Consider the following 26,219-nt stretch of genomic DNA (forward strand, 5'->3'; position numbering starts at 1 on the left):
ATTCCACTTAATCAAGTTAACAGGCATATTCATTTCCATTTAATTGCCTGAGTGGACAGAACTCTTGGTACAAAGTTTAGACAGTCATTATCCCATTTTCCCCACTCTGGACATTGGTATCTTGAATTACCAAGACACTGCCTAGCTTGGTAGCTACGCTAGCTGGCTGCCTGAGTATGCTAGTGTACCAGAAAGTCTTAGGCCACTCGTACGCTAAAAAGTTCCCTAAGGAAACATGGGGGATTCCTCGTAGTTCATACCAATCCATCAAATTGTTCAACATTTGGTGCAAAAGTTTTATAGATGGAGTTAACCATTTGGATAATATATCTAAATCTACACCTTCTTGATTGAAAGGAATTCCTACAACAAAGTAAATAGACCTCTAACATAACTTTGTTTATGTTCAAGTGATGTAAGGATTGATATACTTTAACCAACTAACCTTGTAAAAGGATGATGTCAACATTCATTACAAAGCAATTAATTAATCAATAAGACTTATGAAGTCGTTACATGTAATTACAGAAGTATTGCATGTTGATGTGGCTAAATTGGCAAGTAACTTATACTCGTAAAGACAAGGAAAAAGAAGGATACAATGTAGTCCAAGCACCAGAGATAATAATGAAGGTCGAATATTTTACACTAATTGTTTTCACAAGTTGAAGGTGGCGCAATTATTCTTTTGCTATTGGATGATTGAAGTCTTCCACTATCTTCACAGAACAGACTGAGTTGAAGTGAATTTTCCTATATTTCACATATATGCATCTGTCTTTTCCCTAGACTTTCTTTAACTTTCCTTTTGTGCGCTCAAAGTTGTAATGCTTTTGTTCCACTAAACAATGCATGAGATATTGAGGTTGAAGGAATGATGATTTGAAAGTCTACCTTGCATATGGCCTAGCCTTGGGGCTGCTAGATAGAACAATTACAGCAAGTCAACTTGTTAATCACATCGTATAACAATTGATGCCATTTTCGTAAGACGAAATTGGGGGGTTTTTTTTTCAATTGCATGCCCTTTACATGTTTGCTTGTTATCTCCAAAATCATAGGTGCAACGTACATGCAATCAGGCTTCTTTCTTGTTTTCTATTTTTTTCTGGGGAACGGGAATTTTGGTGTTTTATGATTTTAGCTACTCATGGATGGTTCCTATAGATTATAGAAGAACTGAAGAGCAAAACAATGTGTTGCGCTGCAATTATTATAAAAGACGAAGAAAAGAAGCAAAATAGTAGACCGAAGAAAGAAAGAACTGTAAAAAATTTTCTAGTTAAAAAAAGTACGTGTACTACCCCACCAAGACATAATGGATGATTTTGATGCTGCAGGGAGGTTACTTAATTCTTCTCAGTAATTGATTTGATTAATCCTGTGATGTTCGAGAAGATATCTAAAGCTATACTCTGGATTTTTGCACCTGCATGCAAGATTTTAATAAAATTTCTTTGAGGAGAAAAGTTCAATGACAAAAAAATCTTACAACCCTATCAACAGTCCCAACGCCAGAGTTTTCTAATCAGCATAGACCTCATGTTACCAAAAAGGTAAATTTTCTTCTCAAACATGCATGGCTATCTAAAGTATCCCATCACAGCATATTCTTATTTTTGCATGTAATATTCCGCTCTCTCACGTACTACTAATTATATTTTTAAAAACTTGATTTTTAAATAGAGTCTACATCTGACAACCAAAAATTGATATGTTGAAGGCCACCCTAATTGTGTGAGAAAGAACTTTAAATAGCATGTAATTTAGTCGGTCATCCCCACGCCTAGCTCCCTCCCCATTTGACCAAAAGACGCAGTTTTAGATTGGAGCTCTAATTACATTATTGCTTTTTAACGCACTACATATTTTTATCTGTGATGATTAAATCTTAATCAATCACCGATAGGTTCGAACTTTTTGTATAGAGATTTAATTAATGTGAAAATCATTAAGGGTTGTACATAAATCATCCTTTATTAAACTTCTTTTTTTACATTTTTCGTGAACACATTTTTTAATTATCTTTTTACCTTATACATGCATCAATTCGTTACGGCATATTTTCCTATAAAAACTCTTAAAAGTAGGAATCCAAACCGGATTTTAATTAGGTTAGTCATAATGGAGATCTCTTTGGGCAAATGTGAGACGCTGTAAGTGGAGCAACTATTATGTTGTGACAATGAATTCCATTAACTAGACTAAAATCTAATCATAAACAGTAATATATTGGAGCACTCAAGCGTTAATGCATTGTTAGGAAGACAGATGGCAAAAGAAGTGAGGTCCACTAAGTCACTTAGTCCCACTCAATAATTCCACAAGGTCCGACATTGTTCTTCCCACCTAGCTATTCGATAATAGAGTTTGAAACCACTTTTTTGTTTTCCTTTTCCTCTAATTCGTTGGTATTTGTATAATATTCTGTAGGTACAAGGAAATTACGCACCCCATGAAATGATCCACTATAGAGGAGAATATGCAAGACGGTAGATTCCAACAATGAAAACAAAATGAAAAGAATTTCAGGATTGATGTGAATCAACGTCCCAAGGGGCAAGGATGCCTCAAAACCAGAAAGTGAAGGAGCCGACGTCCCCTCAAAACATTGCATGGAATTTGTCCAAAACTAGTAAATTGAGTTAGTTGTTGTTACATCTATATGTACCAACAACATTACAAAAATTTGACGTCATATTTCTCTCCCGAAAAAAGTAAAGAACATCTTAGTCATTTTGGGGTAACATCCAAATCTGGTTGGAGAAAGATCGAAGTGCTTCAATTAAGAACGAGTCACTCCCAGTTAGTGCCATCTAATGTTCGAGCACAAGGAAAAGTTTATCTGACAGACTTATTTCGACCATAAACTTATCCCCTGATCAGTTACTTCAACTAGCAAGCACAGAGAAACCAATCTTGTTTTTTTTATTCTTGTAAGGTAATTTTGGTGGAAGATGGGACTGGTAAATCAGTTGGCTTTGTTTTAGTGGGATAAGATCGGGTAAATTCACTATAAGCATGATAAAAATCTAAGTGCGTTCAATATGTTTTACTTTCGGGTTAATTTTAAAAACTCTTGAGGTTTGTCATAACATTATTTAGGATTTCTTAAGTTTCAAAAATTTCACTTTATCTCCGCTACCAGTATAATGTGACTAGATATCCTGATTAGAGGCATTGAAATGACGATGTTACCTTCAAAGTCTTAATACTTCTTAAGAAGGAAAAAGTTCGGAGAAGAAAAAAATGCAAGTCCCGTTGCAAAGCATAGTGATTGTCAAATTTGGTTGCTCCCACATTCTATTTTACATGTAGGGAAATTTTCCAAGTTGGTCCCTAATATTTATACAAAAAACTTTTTTAGTCCCTAACATTTAAAATCAGTAAGAATAGTCCCTAACATATAAATTATGATCCATTTTTGTCCTAATGCTCGTATTTGCTTATTTCTCTAACTGAAAATAGCACGCCTCTCTCACGTGAGCATATTTTCAAAGGTAAAACTGGAAAACACACTTGTCGTCAGTGTAAATATGGAATTGAAGCTTCTGTTGTTGTTGTTGTTACTGCTTATTCTTTCGGACACCTCCGAATACAACGATGCAAACTGTGGCAACACCAAAAGAACAAATAGCACCTATTCCGGTTAAGCTCCACTTCAGTATATTCAGCCCACCATGATTCTCGTCCCATTTAACCTCTTTTTGATTGTCAGCGTCATCCATGTTGTTGCTGTTTTTCTTGATCATTTTTCCTTCTGGATCAATTTTCTGTCTTGGTGAGGAAATCTTGGATGTTTCCAGAGCCTCACCAGCAGCTTTATAGGCCTTTGCTTTCTCCTCAAATTGAAAAGCACCCGCATCATTTTGACGCTTTATCCCCTTAGCGGCGTGTCTGCTGCTGCTGTTAAGGGGATAAATTGATTAGGCACTTTGGCTGCCGTCTCTACAGTAGTTTCGACAAATTTTGATGATTTTTGATATGGGTATATTTTCTTGTGGTTGTAATTTGAGAGGGAAAGGTGAAAGGGGTGATGGCCAGGTGTACTTTTGCTTTAGAAGGGAAATCAAGTGTGCTTTTCGATTTTGCCCTTGAAAATATGTCTACTTGAGAAAGGCGTACTATTTTCAGTCGGAAAAATGAGCAAATACGAGCATTATGACCAAAATGGATCATAATTTATTTGTTAGGGACTATTCTGACTGATTTTAAATGTTAGAGATTAAAAAAGTTTTTTGTGTAAATATTAGGGACCTATTTGACAAATTTTCCTTACATGTATCTGTCCCTTTACGTTCTCGTTTATCATCTTTATTGCCTTCGTAACGTTGAAAGAATTTGCAGTTGGTACTAGCAAGTATTAGAGCTTATTTGGATTCCTGTTAGTCTCGAAAATTATAATTGTCGCATTGCAATTGCATCCACAATATCGACATAATCTGAATCATGTTGGTGAATTATAAGATCCTTCCAACACTTAAACTTGCCATATTGTGTTACCAATTTCTTCATATGTGCTCTTACTTTGCCTTTTTGCTACAAAATTTTTGGCCCTTTTTTTTCCTAATTTTTATGTTACTGAAGGAGCTGCAGATGTCATCATTGAAGTAACGGTCTTCTGGCTGATTTGTTATTACTTAATTGCACTTACGCCTCCTCAAATACTTAATTTAATATTTCATCCTTATTTATCCTTTTATTCCTGCTATAAAATTCATGAATCAGGTTACATAAGGGTAGATGTCAACAGATAATAATAATGTTATCTCTCCCTTTCAATGCATTTTTTAATATTACTTTACTTATATGGGCTTACAATGTCGTGCAATATGTCATTTCAGGAGAGATAGGTGAGTTTTCCAAAACTTGAGGGGCTCTAAGTGATATCAATTCTTGAAATTAACCCCTCACTTATTAAAGGAATTGAGTCAATGAGTCCAAAAATAAAAAGGAGACAGAGAAGATTCAGTGGTATATCCTTAGCCTCTTATACTTTTAAGACCTTCTAAAACAGACCAGTGTTATTGCCTAATTTGAAGCGGTGGACCGAAAGATTTATGGACCTACGTGCTTCAGATGTTTATGCTTTTTCAAACAAAACATTTTCCTAACTAAAGAAGATAAGGAACAGAGTGGAAGTAAATGCTTTCACTGTTCTTGACAATACTACTATTTGAGATATGTGCCTTTGTTCATGCGCCATGTAAATTGATCCTTATCTTCACCAACAGTACGATGTCAAAAAGCACGTGCTAGAGCTTTGCAAGAAGGATGGAAGAAAGAAGGTACCTGAGGACCTCAAAAGTTGCCGGCATTTGAGGTTTCTTCTGGAATCTAGGTTTATAAAAGTCGAATTTATAACTTCAGTTAGAAAAGGTCAAGAGAAGAAAGAAGGTACCTTTTTTTTTTTTTCCAAAAATTTTTTTCTAATAAAAGAAGAGTGGAATTTGGAAAGCACAGAAGAGATAGGAAGATTATAATCCACTACCTCTAATTTCTAAAAAAAAAAGTACCCTAGAAATGCTAGTGATGATGTTATTGTAGTTTTACTTGCTTAGGGATAAAAAGGATTAGTTACATTAATTTTCATGAATGAAGTAAAAAAACATACACGACTTGATGGTACATGACACTTATGATGGTATTTTTTGGCATTATGCTTTTTGACAAATACAAGATCTTTTACTTGCGCTCCTTCTCTCGTTATCATCAAACCCAATCCAATCCTCTCGGCACTCAACCCAGGATAGAACACATTAGCTGTGACTGTTCTATAGTATAAATAAATAATGGATAAGAACCAATTGCGCTGTGGAAGAAGAGTACTTCTCCACAAGTTGATGTTCTCCATCTTTTGTTTATAGAAAACGACTCCCAATTGTCGAACAAGATTAACTTGAGACCACTTTGTTAACTTAATCCCGGAGAGGACACTTCACTATTTTGGAAAATCAGGGTTTTATGGCTGAGCACAAAAAAGACAAATTCCACAATGCATATCTAAAGAAAAGGAAACAAAAATTAATGGCCCATGAACTGTTACATGATTTACAAATATTACTGGCCAACATATATAAGCGTACAACAATATGCTTTTGCATCCTATATTCAAGATGTACTCTGGTGATAAAGGATAGGAGCTAAAAGATAATCAGATTAAGGATTTTGAGAATTTTGCAGATAACTTGGTTTAAAAAAAGGAATAAAGGGAAGAAACCAAATAAATCAGAACCCAAAAAAAAAAACCCAGATATTACAAATGACCATATGCAGGCCAGGAAGTTTATTATTACTATTATGATTATTATTATTATTATTATTTGAGAACAAAATGTTTATTAGAAAATTTTCTATGTAGAATTGCTGGGAAAGCCCTGGAAAGGTGTTAAAAAAAAAAGATAAAGATGAAAGGAAAGAAGTTATTCATATAAATTGGGCTAGTGGGCTACTTATGAACTTTGCGAAGAAAGCCTGCTTTTCCAATATCATTGGAGGCACCGATTTTTCGTGTTGTTTGAGGTCTAGCTTCTCAAGGCCGAATTTCATTTATAGAGGACTTGTATGGTTGCGTACAAGAGGACATGATAGCCCATTTGTTAAAAAAAAAAAAAAAAAAAAAGCAGTCATTTGGAAGACGTGTTTCGCAATGGCTGGTCCAGTATTCACCCATATCTACGGGCCTGCCATGCTTGTACCATCAATCTTAGGCAGTCAACTCGACCCAACTTTTCTTGAAGTGATCCTAACAACGTATGGGGATGCTCCAACGGCCTTAACTCAACATATTGAAAGTGAGGGATTATGATTTTTTGATAACTTAGTTTAATACTTAAAATTAATAGATTTAGATCTTAAAATATTTATGAGTGTTTTATAATAAAAAATAAAATATCTTAATTAATTAAATAGATCTGAATTATATAGGCAAAACTTACTTCAAAAAAAGAATATAGTATTTATAATTTAATAATTTAATGGATTCAAATTTCAAATTTCAATCTTATCAAACGGACTCTACATTCTATTATTGGTTGGATGAGTACATTTTTTATTCAATACTTTTTGATTCAATAAATACTAATGTTCGTCCCTTGATTTTACTTAATTTGAACAAGAGAGACAAGCTGCATATTGACTGAAGAAAGCAGCAACACTCAAATGCATCGGCAAAATTTTCGAAGTCCTAATAATAATTTTTACTCATACTATAAAATGTTGTACATGGAGGCAAGAGCATATTTGCTTATCAGAATGCTTCCAGTCACCAATTAGCCGACAAATTTTGTTAGAACAAAGAAATGATACAATTTCAATCTGCCACAAACTCCTTCAATTTGTAGAGGGGAGAAGTAATCAATAATATTTAGCTTACCCCGACACATATACACAGATTACTAACAATTAACAAACATGTTTATTGTATATGTGATGCAACATAAGTGGATTAAGAGGCAGAGTTGGGGCAGTGTTCATTGCCATCCTAAATACTAAAATGGGCCTGACGAATATTCTGAACGGTATAAGGCTCATTTGAAAAGCTATGATTGAAAAAAAAAATACTTGTAATTTTGAGAAGAGCAAAGTATTTCACATATTATACAAATAAATAGATAAATAAAGTATATATATATTTATGACACTATTTGATAGGTTTTATTTTAGGATTGATTTTTTATATACTAGCACTGTAATAATTTTTTTTTACATTAACAGCTATAGATATATGTCATATGTGCATGATTTTAATTTCAAATTTGAATTCACGTTACGTGATATGTAATCTAAACCTGTTAGTATAAAAAAAAATTATACACCGATAGTATATAAAAAAATACTCTTTATTTTATATATTTAGTTCTCAAAACCCAATTTAATTGGTAAGAATATTAATCAAGTGACCAAATCCTCACCCTTCCCCTTTCCATTGCACCTAAGAAATATGCTTACAAGCATTAAACCCTTTCTTAAAAAAGAATACTAATAAGTTTTTAGCCCATCCCGGCAGAACTAGTAAAATCTCCCTTCCAACGGATGTACAATGAGCTGATAGTATGATTGGTATACCAACCTTTTAGTTGGCTGCACGTGAGCTCTTACTTTCCTCACCTAATCTTGTTCATTTGCCATGCTACTTAATTAATCTCCACTTGACAGGACTCTTGAAAATGGAATCTAGCCAATGACTAGTACTACATGTGACATGATATATATATGTGTGTGTGTGTGTGTTAGAGTGTAGAAGTCTTATTTGAAGGGTTAATTACAATTATCTTCCTTGAGATTTGACTAAATCACAAAATGAACCATCTAATTCGATCAAATTACATTTATGTGAAGCGTCCAACTTCAATCTCCAAAAACCCAACTGAGGAGGCCATGAAATGACAAAAGTGCCATGTATTTAGCGTACATTTATCTCCATTTAGGTTTATTTGAATTACTGAAAGGACTTTGTATTTGATATTCCTACCATTTGAATGGCCAACTTAGGAAATTATTGGGTGTGTTTAGATAGGACTTAGGATATTATTTGGAGAAAATTATTTGGAATGATACCATAACATGCACTTTTTTGTGATGTAACATATGTGAAATAAAAAAAATGGTTGAAAATTATGTTTATGATGCAAGTTAACTAATGTTTGGAAATCTTTTTTGTAAATTATGCTAACCAAACAGATATGTCCATTCAAAGAATTAAGAAATAAGGCAAAATTAGCTATATTATATGTAATTAGTAAAATATGGTATTATGAGTCAAATTTTCCTTTTACAATAATCTTAAGTTGAATTCTTGTTCTTTTTTTTTTTTAGAAATTTCATTAAAAATGTTGTTGACATTACATCAATTGACTAATGTAGAAGTTGTTTTTTTTAATTGTTTGCATACTAGACGCATTCGACTATAAGTTAAAACAAATAGGATCCATTTTGTAATTTGAACAAATCTAGAAAGAAGGTAAATGCAATTAACTCAAACTTCAAAAGGGCAATTTGAGGCTTTCGGACCTATTTTTCTGTTGATGCAAGCAACATACCTAACAGCCATTAACATGAAGGGGTATTTGTTAAACGTTTAGATATTCAAGAGGGTCAATTGTAATTTGCCAAACCTTAGGGGAGATAGATGTAACTAACCCTATATTAATCAGTAAGTAGCAACTCACTTGCAAAAACAAGATCGATTTGCATCAGTCAACGGCAAATAAATTAGTGTACCATGTAGATTTACAGAAGGTTCCCTATGTTGTCATTGAGTATTGATTAATCATAATCCATTGGTAATTATTGTTGATCCTGAACTAAAAAATAGTATAAGTAGTAGTAGACAACACTAATTGGACCATCCCCAAACTTCTATAATCCCAAAATGCAAATCATCTTCAACTCATCAATCTCCACAGACTAAATTATATAACATCTAGCAGTACTTCTTCTTGTGGCCTCAACGGACACAGGCACCTGGAAACATGGCCGCCTGTACTATACTTCTGGCCTCGTCTACTAGATTTTTGCTGAATGTCAAACCGTTTCAGAGAAGGAAAAAACTCTTTACTTTCAATTCAATACTACCCAATTACACTAGGAAACCCCTGGAGTACTCCAGCAAGGCTATCCTTGGGCATGCAGAAACTTGTTCTGTTGAAGAAAAGTTGGCGAAAACTGAGAAAGACGAACCATCAAGGACGATTAGCCTGTCAGCTATTGTGACTGTGAAATATGCTAATCCAACGGATCTAAAGGACGTGATTTTCCAATTGATGAATGCTTCCTCCGCGACTAATGGCCGCGGTGTTGTGCTACAGCTTGTTAGCTCTGAGCTCGATCCTCGTAAGCCCCGGATCATCATGAACTTTGTTCTCCTTTTTTAATCACTTGTTGTTCCTTAAATATTGAATTTTTTCAATCAGAATTGCAATTGTATCAAATCAAAAAATTAAGCTGCATGGAACTTCTATTGCACGTTTTTCCAGTTCAGATTCGAGTATTCTAAGTTTGATAGTTAAAAGACCAAATAAACTCTCAATCTTTTTCGCATTTGGACCAATGTAACGGTACATTTTATAGTAATATATTTTGTTTTCCCACCCCCCCCCCCCCCCAAATTATCTTGGATCTGAAAAAATTTTGAACTGTTCTACGGAAGATACAAGGGAGCCAAAGCTCAGCAGAGAAGCTGTATTAAACATGTCATACTCAAATGGCCCAAGCAGTGGTTCTTCGGACCCTCAAACTTTCAGAGTTCAATTTACAGTTGACCACAACTTCGGCATGCCGGGGGCCATTATGGTTTACAACAAGTACGAGAAAGAATTCTTCTTGGTTAGCATCTCCGTTGAAGGGTTTGTCAATTTCGACTGCAAGTCTTGGATTCAACCACAGAAGGTGAATTCCAGGCCCAGGGTGTTCTTCTCTAACAAGGTGACTGCTTAAGCTTAACTCCCATCAGTAGTCCTATTCCAAGTCTCTGAAAATCAGATTCTTTGCCTGGGATGAACCTGGTGGGTTGGGATGGGTTACCAGAGATATATATCTAATTGAACATCAGTTTTGCATTTTGACTTGAGGGTGATAATATATGATATCTGGTTGAAACAGGCGTATCTGCCGTTCCAGACGCCAGCGGGGTTGAAGAAACTACGGGAGAGGGAACTTCAGGAACTGAGAGGTGATGGGACGGGGACTAGATTGGCGTCTGATAGGATATACGACTACGATGTGTACAATGATCTTGGAGATCCAGATAAAGGGATCGAACATGTAAGACCAGCCCTAGGAGGGCAACAAAATCCTCATCCTAGACGCTGCCGGACTGGCCGTCCTCCGACCATTGCTGGTGAGCCAAACATAATAACAATAGATTATTTGGAGAGCTTTTTTTGGTGATATATTATGTGAAATAAAAGTTAGTGAATGAAAAAGTGATTGAATAACGTGTTTATAATGCAAGTAAAATGATATTTAAAAAAATTAGGAACATTGATGATAATAATAACAATATTAGAGGTTTAGGTTGATCAATTGCTTGTTCTTAGTACAACTGTTTAAAACAAAAAATTTTATCCTAGTATGTGTTATTAGTTTAAAGGGATAATTTCACAAACATTCCCTGTGATTTTTGACAATTTCACTCGGCTTCGTTCAGGTTCAAGAAATTACATTAACCTTCCTTGGTGTGAGAATATGACTATAATGTCCTTCATTTAATAGATAGTTCACAATATGATGCAAGGGTTAAATAAAACCAAGAAAAAGAAAAAGAAACCCTACCTCTTTTATTCTCCACCAACAACCATTCCTTCTTTCTCCATTTCTCTCTCTTGTAAGTATTGATTCTTTCTTTTTTTCTCTTATTGTCTCTTTGCCTTTCCTTTTCTCTTACTTTTTTACTATATTCACATCTTTATTTATTTTAATGATGACCTACCATACCATAACCATTTCTATTTACGTGATGAATATGGCACTATTTTACTTGCAGGAGCAAATTTCATTGTCAACTAAAGAGAAATGAATATGCTTGTAGTGATGATAAAGAAATAAATAATGCAATTGATAACTACAAAGCATGGAAGAGGAGGGATTAGTGGGAAATTGTTAGGTTGATTATTATCCTGAAAACTTGTGTAGGATGTTAACAAATGCATTTGATTTTCTTTACGATGTTAATATATATTTTTGTGGAGGTTGGAGTATTGTTCTATTGATGGTGATAGTTTAGATTATTATTTGTTTTATGACAGTACTAGGTATTGAATTGAAGTTTAGAGCGTGAGTTTGGTTGTTGGTTGTCAAGAGAGAATTGATTTTTGAAAAACATTTAGGCTGGGATGATATTACAAGACAGATGTTGGGATTTTTGGAGTTGTTGAAATTCTTGAACTGTTCAAACTATTTGCTTAGTAGGTTTGTCGCATGTTTAGAAATAATTAGATTTAGCATTGGAGTTTAAAGTGTTTGCTTGGTGGTAATGTTGTTGCAAATTTGGAAGAAAGTGTTGAGAAAAATAGTTTTATTTTGTTTTTTATAGAACAAGGGTAATTTAGGGTATTTGAGGAAAATCTAACCTGATGGGTCTATCTTGTTACCTAAATAGTAAAAGCAAGGGAACTAAGTGTATTTCTAAAACTTGAGAGGAGCTCTTTGCAACTGTCAGATACTTCAGGGGAGGTTTGTGAAATTATCCCTAGTTTAAATTTTTTTCACAATTCATGTATTTAATAATTATAATACGTTTATAATGTCACACGTGATTTATTTTTCCTACCTTCCGTCCTTCTCACACCCTTCTTATCTCCAACTAAATGAACTAGATGTAATATGTTCCATGTGAATTACGATTGGCCTAATGATTGAATCAACGACTCTTGACTCAATAAATTTTCGGAGTCAATGCATAGGTCGGGTTTCAAAACCATGGCCCCAAGTGAACGTCATGGAAGACTCGTTATAAATGACAATTGATTTTAAGAGTTAAGAAGAAAGAAAGTGACAAGAATATGGGGACCTAATTTTTCTTTAAGCAAATCAAAACTCTCTCTTAAAATTGGCAGTAAGTGATAACAAAGAGAGTATAGCAGTCAGGTAAGACTATCTACAAGCTACAAATGAATATCCCACAGTAAATTATGCCAACTGTACACAAGTAGACAAAAATCAACTGGGAAGTCCCCATCGAAGAGCAATGACCAATTTTCTTTGTTCCTAGAACCTAATTGTTAATGTTTATATTTACGATCTTCCAGTTAGAGTACTTCGGTCCACAAAAGCTAGTATTAGACAATGGAGCCAAAAGGAGACGAGCGACATTTAAATTTATTAAACAAAGAAAAAAAATGTAGTTGATCAATCCAAGCTTGTTAAAATTATGGATCTTATTCTAAAACCTTTCAAAAAAAAAAAAAAAAGAATCGAAATTTATAAATACTCCATCTTTCATTTATGACAAATGAACCATGTTTGATAGGTAGAAAACTGGAAATTCTAATTTAAGACGCAGAAATTTAAGAAAGTAATTAATAGTATCAATCAAAAATTATAAAACTATTTCATTTTGACTAAGAATAAGATTGGTAAGCTCATTGGTAACATGGGGTTGAAGTAATTGAGGCTGAGTTTATGTCATCTATTAACTATAGCTGCTGACTGCAGACGCCAATGCGGAAATCCCAGCAGGCTGTTCGAAACCGGTATATGTGCCCAGAGATGAAGAATTTGAGGAATCAAAGAGCAGATATGTATCTACAGGAAAGCTTAAGGCAGTATTTGGTTACCTGATGTTTTCTTTAGTTCCCAACCTCTACTCCGACGTTACCAATCTCAAAATCAAATTACCCCATTACCAAAACAATTCTCCACCTGGTAAGTGATGTTTAATTTTGCTCATTCACTTGCCTTCGTTTTTTTGATCATGAAATCATGTTATAATAAACCACGCTTTAATTAGAAATTTCATTTTCTTGTGTCAAAATTTTACTTGTTTGATCGTTTACCTTTTCATATCAATCTTCCTTTAAATGTTTTTTTTCTTCATCCTAGTGTACTTTTTATGCTTCAGCTTAAAAATCCAAAACATATTATCTGAACTCAAATTCTGCCAGCCATTTAGTCCCTTTCGAGATGAATAACCACGTATATATGTGCAACATTCCTGAAGGGGCAAAGGGATTCTCGGATCTGGGGGACGACGAATTTGCTCTACGAGTTCTTGCAGGAATAAATCCCTTAAACATAGAAAGGTTGACGGTGAGTCTTTGTAAACATGGGTTTTTAAGTCCAGAAGTAGTCTTTATTTACAAGTTACTCGTTAAGTTCTGTTAATGCAATCCGATATATATGGTGTCTGGAAAAACAAAAATTTGCTGATCAGACAGGATTGTTTTTCTTGTTCAGAACTTCCCACCAAGGAGCAAACTCGATCCGTCTATCTACGGCCCCCTGGAATCAGCTCTCAAAGAAGAACACATCATCAGCCATCTAGATGGAATGTCAGGGCAACAGGTACGAGCTATATGGGTGTTGGATCTTGTTTCCCAACCCTAGGTTCTACTGGGAATTCCTAAGGTGCTATCTGTACAGGAAATAAATTTTTCGAGGGCCAAATGAATTATCAATACTCAAGAATAGTCTTTCGTTTTTACTGTTGTTATGTGTACTTGGAAAAATACTGTGCTTCTTGGTGTCTGCAAAATTTTTTTTTTGATCGACTAACTTTGACTAGTACTTTCAGGCAATGGACAAAAAGAAGCTATTCATATTGGATTACCATGATCTCTATCTTCCCATTCTCAATCAGATAAATGCTCTTGATGATCGCAAATCCTATGCGACACGGACATTGTTCTTCTTAACAAGCGCAGGTACTCTGAAACCCGTTGCGATCGAGCTGAGCCTTCCAAAAGGGGAGCTAACAGTTTCATCTAAGCAAGTTCTCACCCCTCCTATTGATGACACAAGTAACTGGCTATGGCAACTCGCCAAGGCTCATGTTTGCACCAATGATAGTGGAGTTCATCAACTTGTAAATCACTGGTAAACAATCGAGTCTTAGGAGCAAAAGTTTTTCATATTTGATAGATATTTAAAAAAAGGGTGAAAATTGACCTCAAATATTCCTTGCCTTGGGAATATTTAGATAGTTCGTTGATGAGCAGCATTTTAATTTAGATAGTCAACCTTATACAGGTTGCGGGTGCATGCCTGCATGGAACCAGTCATAATAGCTGCTCACCGTCAGTTAAGCATAATGCACCCCATATTCAAGCTCCTCAAACCTCATTTGCGATATACATTGAGGGTCAATACAACTGCCCGTGAAACTCTCATCAATGCAGGTGGTACCATTGAATCCTTCTATGCGCCAGGACAATATTGCATGCAGCTTGCTTGTTCTGCCTACAGAGATTTCTGGCGTTTCGATCAGGAAGGCCTTCCAGCCGATCTCATCAGGAGGTTAGCTAGTTTTGAGTTTGATTTTCTAAATGTTAACTAACTCCATGTAAGTGAAACTTCATACATCACTAATTGTCAATTGTTGTTCTTATAGAGGAATAGCAGTACCTGACCCTAAGGACGAACACGGGTTGAGACTTCTTATCGAGGACTACCCATATGCAAATGATGGCCTCCTCTACTGGTCAGCAATTGACAAATTGGTGAAGACTTATGTGAATCATTACTATCCAAATGCAGTTCTGATACAAGATGACAAGGAGCTACAAGCTTGGTACAGGGAGGTAATTAATGTAGGCCATGCAGATCATCGCTTTGCTACTTGGTGGCCTAATCTTGAAACTCCTGATGATCTCATTAAAATTCTTACGACTTTAATATGGATTGCATCTGGAGAACATGCTGCATTAAATTTTGGACAATATGGTAGATTTGACCCGAGCCATCCCAATTTGATGCGAAAGCTATTGCCACAAGAGAATGATCCCGAGTATGCAAGTTTTCTTGAAAATCCAAAAGAGTATTTCCTATCATCTTTGCCCAGTTTGGACAACAGTGCTAAATTTGCATCTGTGCTAAGTGTGATCTCTGCCCATTCGAGTGATGAAGAATATATTGGGCAGAGGGACGACTTATTGAGCTGGTCAGGAGGACCAGAAATCTTGGAGGCGTTTTACAGATTCTTTGTGGACATCAAAATGATAGAACGAGAGATTGAGGAAAGAAATTCCGATTCCAATTTGAGAAATAGATGTGCTGTTGGAATACCCCCATATGAACTGCTGATTCCTAGTTCAGGAAATGGTGCTACTTCTAGAGGAGTGCCAAATAGCATAACAGTGTGAATTTGGTTTAAAAACTTGTGGATTTTCTCCTTTCAAAATATTGCTGTTTTCCCAGGTTCAATGTATTGGAAGAGAGTCAGAGACGGAGATTGTAATTAACTCAAACTCTGTTTAGTCAGTCAATTAAGCTGAAACTACTATCTGGTTTCATTGGGTGTAACAATTTGAAGAGCCATTGTTGTTTGCTACCACTTTATGTTCTACAGCCTCAAACATATTGGTTGCTATACCAATTGTGACGCAACATGTGAATTTGAGATCAGGATTAAATTGTATTGTGCCAGCGTTAATGAAAACAAGGCCAGATACACAGCCAAATGTTTCTTTCCATTTTCGCCACCGATCCACTAGAGTTCTACTTGAAAAAATAGTGAGACATGCATTAGCACTGCACTTGGTATGAGGATTAGTGATCAAGATCAAAGATTTTTCATTTTTCTAGCTTAATATATCACACTCAAAAGTTGTCGCTTATAAAATACTACTATATCTTTTCCAGCAATCGGATTATCATATGCCAAAACAACATAAATTCGATCATGATCTTTAGTTCACATATTTGATTAAATAAATGCATGAACTTGAAATTACCCTCTGCTAAAGAAGGATCCTACTGATCTTGTTCTATCTCTGGAATTAGGTAGGATCCGATGTAACCGATAACTGCAATTTCGTAATGAATTATAAGAACTTCATAATAGGAAAAGATTGATTGTCACTTGGTCAACAGGCGGGGTGACCGGCCCGCAATGAAGGAGTTCATATACCTCAGCTCGAATGTCAATTTGATAGGTTATCTTTGAATTGTACAAGTGTAGCTCCTCCATGCAGCAGAATATGAGCATGTTAATTGTTACCAAAAAAAAAATAATGTACTGGGAAATACAACAAAAATAAGGGGGGGGGGGGGGACGTTGAAGGAAAAACCTGATCAAATTAAAGGTCTGCGACAATGTTGGTGGTCTTCTTGCTTGGTTTCTTGTAGGTAATTAAGATGGATTGAAGGAGGATGGTTTCTTGAAGACAAGTTTCCAGGGAATCCAATTTTGGCCTTTGGTCAACTGAATTCGTCATCAAAAATTTTGGGGCAGGGCAGTGCAAAATTTGTGATGATTATTCACCATCTATAGGTTCGAAATGAGTGTTCAATGGTCTAAGATAGCAAGGAGAGAGAGGTGGAAGATGGATGGAGGGCGCCATTTAGTTTAGTGGGGGGCTCAGGGATCTCAAATGTGGAGGGAGGAGCTGGGTAGAGAAAGAAAAGGGGCCAAAGAAATTAAACTTGATATAATTTCTGACTATTCTTTTCGAAATCTTCTTTTCCTTAATCACAAATTTTTTTTTTTAAAAAAAAACAGTTTACCCGGTACTGAATCATTAATTTGACCTTATTTCGTTACCTAGAACTAATCATGATCTTGATCTGTACCTTATTGAGATTGCTGTCTGCAAATTCAGGATTAGCTTAGCTCAGCCTTGACACACCAACCGTCACCATTTCTTTATGGATTTCAATCTTACTCTTTTCCCAGTATAGCTAATTTTACTAGTCCCTCCGTCTCATATTTGCCGTCGCTTTTCGACATTTTAAGGTCAATTGATTGATTGCAGTGTGGATGCTTTTGTTTTCAAATATTTTGCCCTTAAAAATTTTAAATTTAAATTTGATTAATAACATGACATACAACTAAAAGTAGGAACAACACTGAAAGAAAAGTGATAAAAAGTAATCTTAATTTCAGTAAGATGACAAACGTTAAGAAACATTTCAAAATGGAAAATATGACATCCATTTTTCAATGGGACGGAAGAAATACTGAATATTCCCCTAAATAAGATGACTAGAAAAGATAAACCATGTCTCACCAGCAGCGTTTGTCAGTTTTGCTGCAGGAAAGAGGTTTCCTGGTCATGACAAGCAACCGATTAAAATTCATGTTGGTACATCTAGCCCAAGACTCAACAGGGATGCGGGATCAACAAGCAACCGATTAAAATTCATGTTGGTACATCTAGCCCAAGACTCAACAGGGATGCGGGATCAAGTCTTTGATTGCACGATTTTTCATCAGTTTAAAACATTAACCATTAGTTGCTATGTGAAGAATCTTCTGATAAAAAATGGCAATGGTATGAGAAAGATTCATTTCCACCGCATAATCCTTGACAACGTAAAATATATACAATTAAATAATGGAAATGTCTGACATCTCAAAACCAAAACTTGTGAGGAAAGGGAGATTGCTGTGTAGAAACACTACCATGACACTCATCTTACATTTCCCAGCCCCAGCCCCGCAACCGTGATTGAGGAAATGGGGGATGGAAAGAATGAATTTTGCCTAACCAAAAATTTAAGTAGAGGCGATATCCTTGCTGCCAACAGCTACTTTCCTGTGACGCTTGGATTTTCTGTCCCTCCCTCGCTTCGTGGTGATCTTCTTTAGATAAGAGTTAATATTTTCTGACAAAAACTCAGGTACTGTTTTCTTAGGTTCTTCGTCAATCATAGGTGGTGGAGGATGCACAACCGCAATAGGGGGGTGGATGCCCCGGCTCTCAAGCACATCTCTGTGGTAACCCTGCATGTTATAATAAATTGCTAAGTATTTAAATGGGCTGCTGGGGGAAAAAAAAAAAAGGCAATGCTATCTGTAGAGCAGAAAATGTATAGCAAGAGGGATAGTCACATCAAAGTTAGTAGATTGAAGGACAAATTACATAAAGATATTGTTCGTATGGCAGTTGATGAAGTGAATCAAGGGCAGCGATAGATAAGGCTAGTGGAGAGAGAACAACAAAAGAAACAATGGTGGAAAGAATTGCCATTCAAACATTCAGAGAGAGAGACAGAGAAGAATCATCAAAAACAATTTAGTATTTGACGCATTGGTTAAAAGAAAAATCGTTCCATTCGCTAAAAATGAGAATGAGAATTGCTATTGAAACATTACCAGACATTTTTTCACAAAACAGTAGTTTAATAGCTGATTATTGCCAGTACTAACTAGCACTGTGCACCATAAAAAAATTTCAAGAATTATCTCTAATAACACTGTCTCATTATTCTATCAGAAAACAGGATGTGAAATTTTGGGTGTTCTATGCAGGTTATATCAGGGAGTAAAAGATTGAAACTACGAGCAACAAGCAGCACAGGAAGGAAAATGCAGACAGTTCTAAAAGTAATTTTGGGAGAAATATTTGTAAGCTGAAATTAACAAATTATCTATAAGAAAATAATCAGAGGTTATATTCTTTCCTCTCTCCTTTTTTATCCTTTTCCATTAATAAGATTACCTGAACCACATAGTTGCGTCTCTCACAATCCAAGAACATGTTTATTGTCCAGTTAGTCTTTGAGTTGATCTTGTCCCTTACAGTCGAGAAGCTAATCTGGTCTCTCGATGTAAAACGGTCCACTTCATTAAACCAAAGACAAGTAAAGAGGTCGGAGATTGGAATGTGCTCCCTTATGATAACGCATCCTTCAGGAACATCTGCAATCAGTGATAGTCAGATTGCACTAAGATAGACAAAAGTAAAAATGACCACCAACTTAAGCAAGAAAACACCCTAAAAGAAAATTTGACCAACGGATGTTGAAAGTAGAATGGAACAGACAAGAAGATTGGGTCATAGTCCTACCACTAGTGATAGGGAGTTTAGCCGAAGAATATGGGGTCAAACCCTCCTTTTTATAAAAATCAATCTGGAAGTCAATGGAGGCATTGTCATACTTTCCAGCAGCCTTATTAGCTTCTGCTTCCACAAACACATCAAATCGCCTGTAATGCCTTGATATTGCAAAAGTAGCATTTTTCCTCCACAAAAACCTGAAATGAAACAGAGGGTTGTCATGACTTTGTGTAAGCAGCTGTCAATTAGATAGACAGGGTACACATGAAAAAAAAAATTCTTTATCTTTCATCTCTTTTCTGTCTGGAGCATGACTCTGGTAAGAGAGTATTTCTGTTCACCAAGAGAATGCGAAAATATTCGAAAAAATATACTAATACTATGCAAAACATTCAGCAGAACAAGTTTCAGGGCAAAATAATGGTGATGCAAAATATCCAGCAGCAAGGTTTAGAAAGTCACGCAGTTGAAGTATGCAGAGGAGATGACCCAAAAAACATGTCAGAAACATCAAGCAAAAAGGAGACAATTTGAAGAATGTTGGGCAAGAGGGAAAAAGTCTAAGATTGATCAGCCAGGTGTTGAATAAGACAATTATAAGAATTGTTCGAATTCTAAGACTGAATTCATATATGATTAGCTCCATCCACAATATTTGTGCCAGATTGATCATAAGGATATGTACCACTAACATATGATTTCTTGCAACTGATCAAATAAAAAGGATAGATATGTTGTCCCTTAGAACAACCAGAATTGCTCATAAATGAAACTGGAACTAGAAGATTCTGTTCCATGACTGCTTTGGACCACTTATGCAATAACATCTCCATGTCTTGATAATGAGTAACCAACATTTTTTGTTAATTTATCATGATAAAGAGTTTCGAATCATGAAATAGATAATTTTTCATACAACAACAACCCTTATCAACAAAATCGTTTTTGTTACTATCATTACCACCTATCCAGTTTAATATGGAGCCTCCATTCATGACACTAGACTCGCGTATTCATTTTTTTCTTTTGGCAGGTTTTTGACAATTGTTGTGTGCCAAGTATAATGTATCCAGCTAGCATGCCTGCATAACCATTCCCATTCAATAGTGACTCAGATATTTGAATTTCATTATCATTTTCCATCGGAAGGCATCCCATTTAGTACTGCAGGATCAAAGTAAATTTTGCTATCTCCAGCTTTCAGAAGAGTGTGTAAAATCTATTAAAGATTCAAAAATGTCGACATGTTGCAGTGTCCTAATACTCAACATGATTTCTTTTCAAGACAAGCTTATTGGATAAATTTGGAAATGTTTCCTGAAACATGATCAACCAAAAACTTGCAATGAGTGGCAATGGCATAATTTTAGTTCCCATCCACCCCCATCCCCTTCCCAAAAGGAGAAGAAGAGAATAAAACCTAAGATTTGGACTAAAGGCAGGGGGAGAAAACAAACAAAATACCAAAACCCCGCCTGTCCCAACCACAATATAACAAATAAATCATGTCCAAAGGACTTAATTTGCAGTTGGTAGCCATGAATCTAGAAAAAAAAAAAGGCTGGTTATTCATTTGGCCACAAGAATAAGTGCCAGATATTTTTAAATCATTCGGAGTTGTAGCTTCTGTAGGCGTAGCTAACTATGACTTGGTATCAAACTGATGGTGCTTTGGAATTTTGGATAGCATGGGTGACAAAGGAAGGTTGTGAGGTAAGGAATTGGTGGACCCAGAGGAAGCAAGGACAGAAGAAAGGGCAGGCAACTGCACAAGTTTCATAAAACTTAAAATGGTGGATATCTCATGAAACAAAGGTCTGGTACATAGTTATCTATTTAAAGGGTCAAAATATAAGACGGAGAAACATCAATTTTTTCATAATAAGTACCAATATCACCTTCCAATGAAAGTTTAGAACTGACATTGGAAAATAGTTCAAGTACAGGAGGTAATGCCTCAGAAGTACCTCTCAAGTACTTGATATGGATCTACCACCAGCTCAAGCTTTCCATCAATCCATAAGGAATAGCGGGCACTTGGGAAAAGCCTATGAAGTAGAAGTTTTGGAACCTGCCAAAATCCCACTTAAGAATTACATCTTGCCTTTTTTGATGAAACGGCGAAATAGAATTACATCTTGCCTGCTTATATAGATTCAGCACTCTTCAAACCAGAAGTAATGGAATGATTTTCAAACAACAAAGCAATACCAAAATAGGATCTCTGTGAAATTGTCTACAAGATACAGGACAGCGATATGACCACAACTAATATTTGTCAGAGTCATTTTTCTGGTTCTGAGAAGGAAGAAGTGCCACAGATACAGCAAATTAAAGAACTGCAAACAAAGAAAAGATTGGGAAACGTCCAAAGTTCAACGCAATCAACTAGGCTCTTGACATTTTAAAGATTTAGGAAATATACAAGCTTCATTCAAAATCCCCTATCAATAATCTGAAAAGTATGAGATTTTCGGAGTTCAATTGCAGAAGCTTGGACAAGTTTAAAAGATACCTACTTAAGGAAACAATAAATAACTGACATAATAGATGAAATGAAATGTGGATAACAACAGTGGGAAAGCTATCTAGTAAACCTCGATTGGAGAAAGCCAGTATAGAAGAAACTAATAAATAGCTAAGATAGATAAATGAAAACTGGGTGTTGCAGCATGAAATTCTAGAATATGTAAAGAAAGACAGCTCATGGACATACAAATGAAGCAAACAGTTCAAAAATTATATCAGGCTTATGTGGAGGGTATTTAACCATCAACTTTTCATTTTTTAACCAGAGTAAAATTCTTCTTTAAACTTCATGCAACTTTGTTGAGTGTTGGTTTGAGTTTACATCTAGAGGGGGTTTAGAACACACAAAATAGACACATTTAGAGAATTAAATCAGAAGAAAAGCACCCAAGATGCGCACATTAACCAGCAGTTGGTACTGAGACTTAATCCCTAAGCAGCAAATTATGTGCTACAAGTTTGGGAAGAATTAAAACTTCCACAAGAATCATCTATTGGTACCAGCAATTTCTGTAAATTCTTTATACCCCAGGCCACAATAAAAAGCAAACAAGGACACACTTTTCACATGTTTTTGGAAAAAATATTCATAAAACACAAGAATTATACATGCATATAGATTTAAAGACACGTATGACAGTTTAAAAGAAAAGTTCCACTGCAGAACTTCATAGATAAGAGACATGCTCCACAGAGGCTAGACTTAATAAAATTGTATATACTTCACTTAGATATTACATATCCTTAGATTAGGTAAAATTATTTACTTTGTGTTTCAAGAAGTGTGACTATTGATATCTTAAAAACCAGGGGTTTCAAATCTCAAAACAAATGAATCGAGGCTAAGTTTTTACTTTCCAATATGTCAAAGTAAAATTTCATTTTGGTCATTACAAGTGTACGTCAGACAATATTTATGTGTCCATAAGAAGTCATTACTTGATTGTAGATAGATGCCATTTATCATGTCAAAATTACCATAGGAGAAGTTCCACGGTCATGTATAGTCATGCATTGCATGTTCACAAAAGTGCCTTATCAATACTGACAAAATTAGTACAATAATTTTTGACAATTCCCCAAAAAAACTCACTGCCATATGTCCCATGCAGTTTTATCTGCTTCTCATTTGCAAACTCTGCAGCAAATATGTAAAAAATTTACATTAAATCTGAAACTGTCTTACCTTTCCATTGCGTCTTGGATCAGCGTAAGGCAAGTTGCGAACAACAACAATTCGCCACAACCCATTTTTCTTGTTAACATCCACAGCACTAGAATTTCTTAAAAAGGCTTCTGTTTCTTCATCCACAAACATATAGAAGCAGACGTTTTCCTTGGAATAGTCACTAATGTTCTTTGGTTGACGTATCAAATCAAAGGCACCTGAGTAACAATGCATTGTCATGTTTATAAACCTAAAGCTTTCATGCAGGAATAACATACAAGTTGCATGAGAATATCATACCAAATATTGCAGAGGCAACGACCACCCCTTGACAAGTTTCCATATCAAGAAGGTCAGATTCATCGATGTCAAAACCTGTACCCAGTCCAGGCCTGACTCCTCTTACAAACCTATAATGGGTATATTGACACGCTCTTATTAAAATGGATCCAAACATGGATTACCAAATTATTTAACCAAGAAGAGAAGAAAGACTTGTATTATGTTAAAATTCACTGAACTGCATCAGTAAAGAAATCATACCCGCAGTGCACGCTCATTGACTCCCTTATATCATAAGAATCATTTCTCTGTGCTAGTGAAGGATACCCACCAAATTCCGAACCTCCAAATTCAGTTTTAGTTAGGTTTTCTTCATGAATGTAAGTTAAATTCTTTAGAACAGGAGAGAAGGATGGTGCTGTTGGTTTTAAGCCGAGAACTTGTTCCATGGGAAGGTAGCACACTGGACAGGCTGAAAGAACAAAATAAACAGCATGCAGGAAAATTATTCCTAAATTCATAAAATGACCATGTTAATACAGGAGGAAAGAATAATAAGTTTCTGAATCTTCTTATTAGTCACAGTTTTGAAAGCATATTCTCATACAAACAAGTCGTAGAGAAATCAAAACAGAACAGGAAGTTAGAAGGCATACGACGCGGTCCAGTTCTTTTTGGATCTGCTGGTGGGGGAGGCAACGTGAAACCTTCACATGGATTCCCAGGAGGAAGGGTATATCCAGCAAAATATACTGGAGGAGACGGAGGAGGCGAGGGCGGTGGCAGAGATAGCAGCTGACCTGAAGTTGCAGTTCCTTGGCCTATGATTGCCTTAGAAGGTATCTTGACTTTAACTGTCTCATTTTCCACAGATAGTGGAGAAAATCCACTATAATCCAAAGTATTATTAAATTGAATGTTCTTCATAGTGCTTTCTGGCGAATCTTCACCTGGAATTAATACGAATATGATCAGATTGTCAAATGAAAGATGAAAAGCAAAAATATTAGAACACAGCATAAATTCTCTGACATCAATCCCTACATCACGGATTCTCCAAAGACGGATTCATCATAATTAACAATTTTAAGCCTGCGTTCAGATTGTCATCAAACACTATTTATGATCGAGCTGGATTCATCACGATAAACAGTTCTCAGAAAGCATTCTCAACATCAAACATTATTAACTGCCAAACCACAACAAAAACGTATACTCACCAACTATATTAGTCAGTAATATTAAGCTGAACTTGCATTTAACGGTCTTCACATTAATGGCATTCAAACTGTACTTTAGGCAAGCTAAAACCAAAATTAAGTGCACCAAACAAGGAAAAAGCATATTAAAGATTGCTAAAATAGACATTTACCTTTGCCAACATACAACACCCACATAAATACGGCGGCCGAAACAGCACACAAGAGCAGCATTCCAACCTTTTTTCTTGGGGCAAATTTAAAAATCCAGGGAAACAATCTTTCCTTCTCTTTGAGCATCTTGGATGGCTTTCGCGAATTGACAGGTGGCGTAGTTTGATTTGGCACTGAACCGTTCTGAAACTGAAATTGCTGTTGCTGCAATGATCCATAACTTCCTGAGGATCGAAGACCCAATGACCCTGTAGTCATTGCTGTCTTCTCAATCCCTTCTCTTCACCTTTCATCTCCCCCTTCCTTCCACCTCATCCACAACCAACTCTATTGTACTTCTCTTTTCTTGCTAATTTCACCCGTGCAATCAACCAAAAAAGCAAATATTTTTTAATCCTCGCACAGTACAAAATCTCTGATATGCGCCCAAATTATTATGACAAAGTACACCAAAATATCCACTGCATAAATCAAATGAAACCAATCCAATAACACCAATCTGGCAGCAAATCAACTAAATTCACCTAAAATAATTTAATCCCAGCTCACCAATGGAGGCAAGAATCAAGTTAAAACAATAAAAAAAATCATATGCAGTATTGTTCAATCCAATGCCGCCAATCCCAGTAGAGAAAAACACTGTGTCGTAAAGGGTTGGAAATCCAATGAAGATTGGGTTTTTAGAGTAAACCCAGATGAAAGTTAACAGTTTGCGAGCAAAATAAACAAGCACAGATGTAAGTAAAATAAGAATAAAGATAATGATCTATTTTTTTGAAGCAATAAAGATAATGATGTTAGAAGCAAAGACAGAAGAAAGAAGAAACAATGAAGCCTACAAATCCCAAAGGGACTTCATTTTTTCTAATGTAATATAATCCCAAGTGGGGATTGGATGTAGGACTAATAAATTTCGATATTCACAGAGAAATTAATAAGGATGGCCCTCTGCTGAAAATGAAAATGAGATTTGGATTTATTTCTTGTTTCTTAGGGGTTTTCGTGGGATGCCAGCCCATACTTTGATTTCAGATCAGAGTTCAGTTTAAGAATTTGTTTTGGTTAATTACTTAATTTAAGAAAGTGTTATCGTACTAACATCGTAATTACTGTGTGAATGAACCAATGTCGGAGAAAATGGTAATAATGTAAATTTAGTAAGTCTGTCAAAATTTTGTTATTAATAAACTGCAGAAGACATTATTGAGATTTGAGAGTACTAAAATGCGCCAATTGCGGCTTATTTTAGACGGCAGGTTCTTCCCCCCTACGTGGAATAATAAGTAGAGGATGCTATTATTAGTACTAATTAAGTATGAGTAGCATACTTGGCACCCACTTCTTAGTACATTAATTACCTCATTAATCAAACTAGGAAATTTTGGTGTGATTTGACATTTTCTTTAATTGGAATTTTTATTGAAATAA

At 35.5% G+C, this 26,219-nt stretch overlaps 2 protein-coding genes across 2 annotated transcripts; one reads left to right on the forward strand and one right to left on the reverse strand.

Annotated features, from left to right (window-relative positions):
• The first annotated feature begins 9,471 nt into the window (after positions 1–9,471).
• On the forward strand, positions 9,472–16,027 carry LOC113762616 (linoleate 13S-lipoxygenase 3-1, chloroplastic-like). Its single transcript, XM_027306149.1, has 9 exons — positions 9,472–9,834; positions 10,151–10,425; positions 10,603–10,840; positions 13,156–13,365; positions 13,661–13,749; positions 13,897–14,004; positions 14,234–14,535; positions 14,689–14,955; positions 15,050–16,027. The coding sequence occupies exons 1-9, from the start codon at positions 9,474–9,476 to the stop codon at positions 15,798–15,800; spliced, it is 2,601 nt and encodes an 866-aa protein (XP_027161950.1). The 5' UTR covers positions 9,472–9,473; the 3' UTR covers positions 15,801–16,027.
• Positions 16,028–17,892: 1,865 nt separating this feature from the next.
• LOC113754071 lies at positions 17,893–25,778 on the reverse strand. The gene is made up of 9 exons (XM_027298401.1): positions 24,791–25,778; positions 24,075–24,368; positions 23,680–23,890; positions 23,437–23,546; positions 23,155–23,354; positions 21,407–21,510; positions 19,449–19,636; positions 19,101–19,300; positions 17,893–18,382 (listed from the first exon to the last, which is right to left on the reverse strand). The coding sequence occupies exons 1-9, from the start codon at positions 25,047–25,049 to the stop codon at positions 18,155–18,157; spliced, it is 1,794 nt and encodes a 597-aa protein (XP_027154202.1). The 5' UTR covers positions 25,050–25,778; the 3' UTR covers positions 17,893–18,154.
• Between the last annotated feature and the right edge of the window lie 441 nt (positions 25,779–26,219).

This window comes from Coffea eugenioides, chromosome 2 (assembly GCF_003713205.1).
Source record: "Coffea eugenioides isolate CCC68of chromosome 2, Ceug_1.0, whole genome shotgun sequence".
NCBI classification, from domain to species: domain Eukaryota; kingdom Viridiplantae; phylum Streptophyta; class Magnoliopsida; order Gentianales; family Rubiaceae; genus Coffea; species Coffea eugenioides.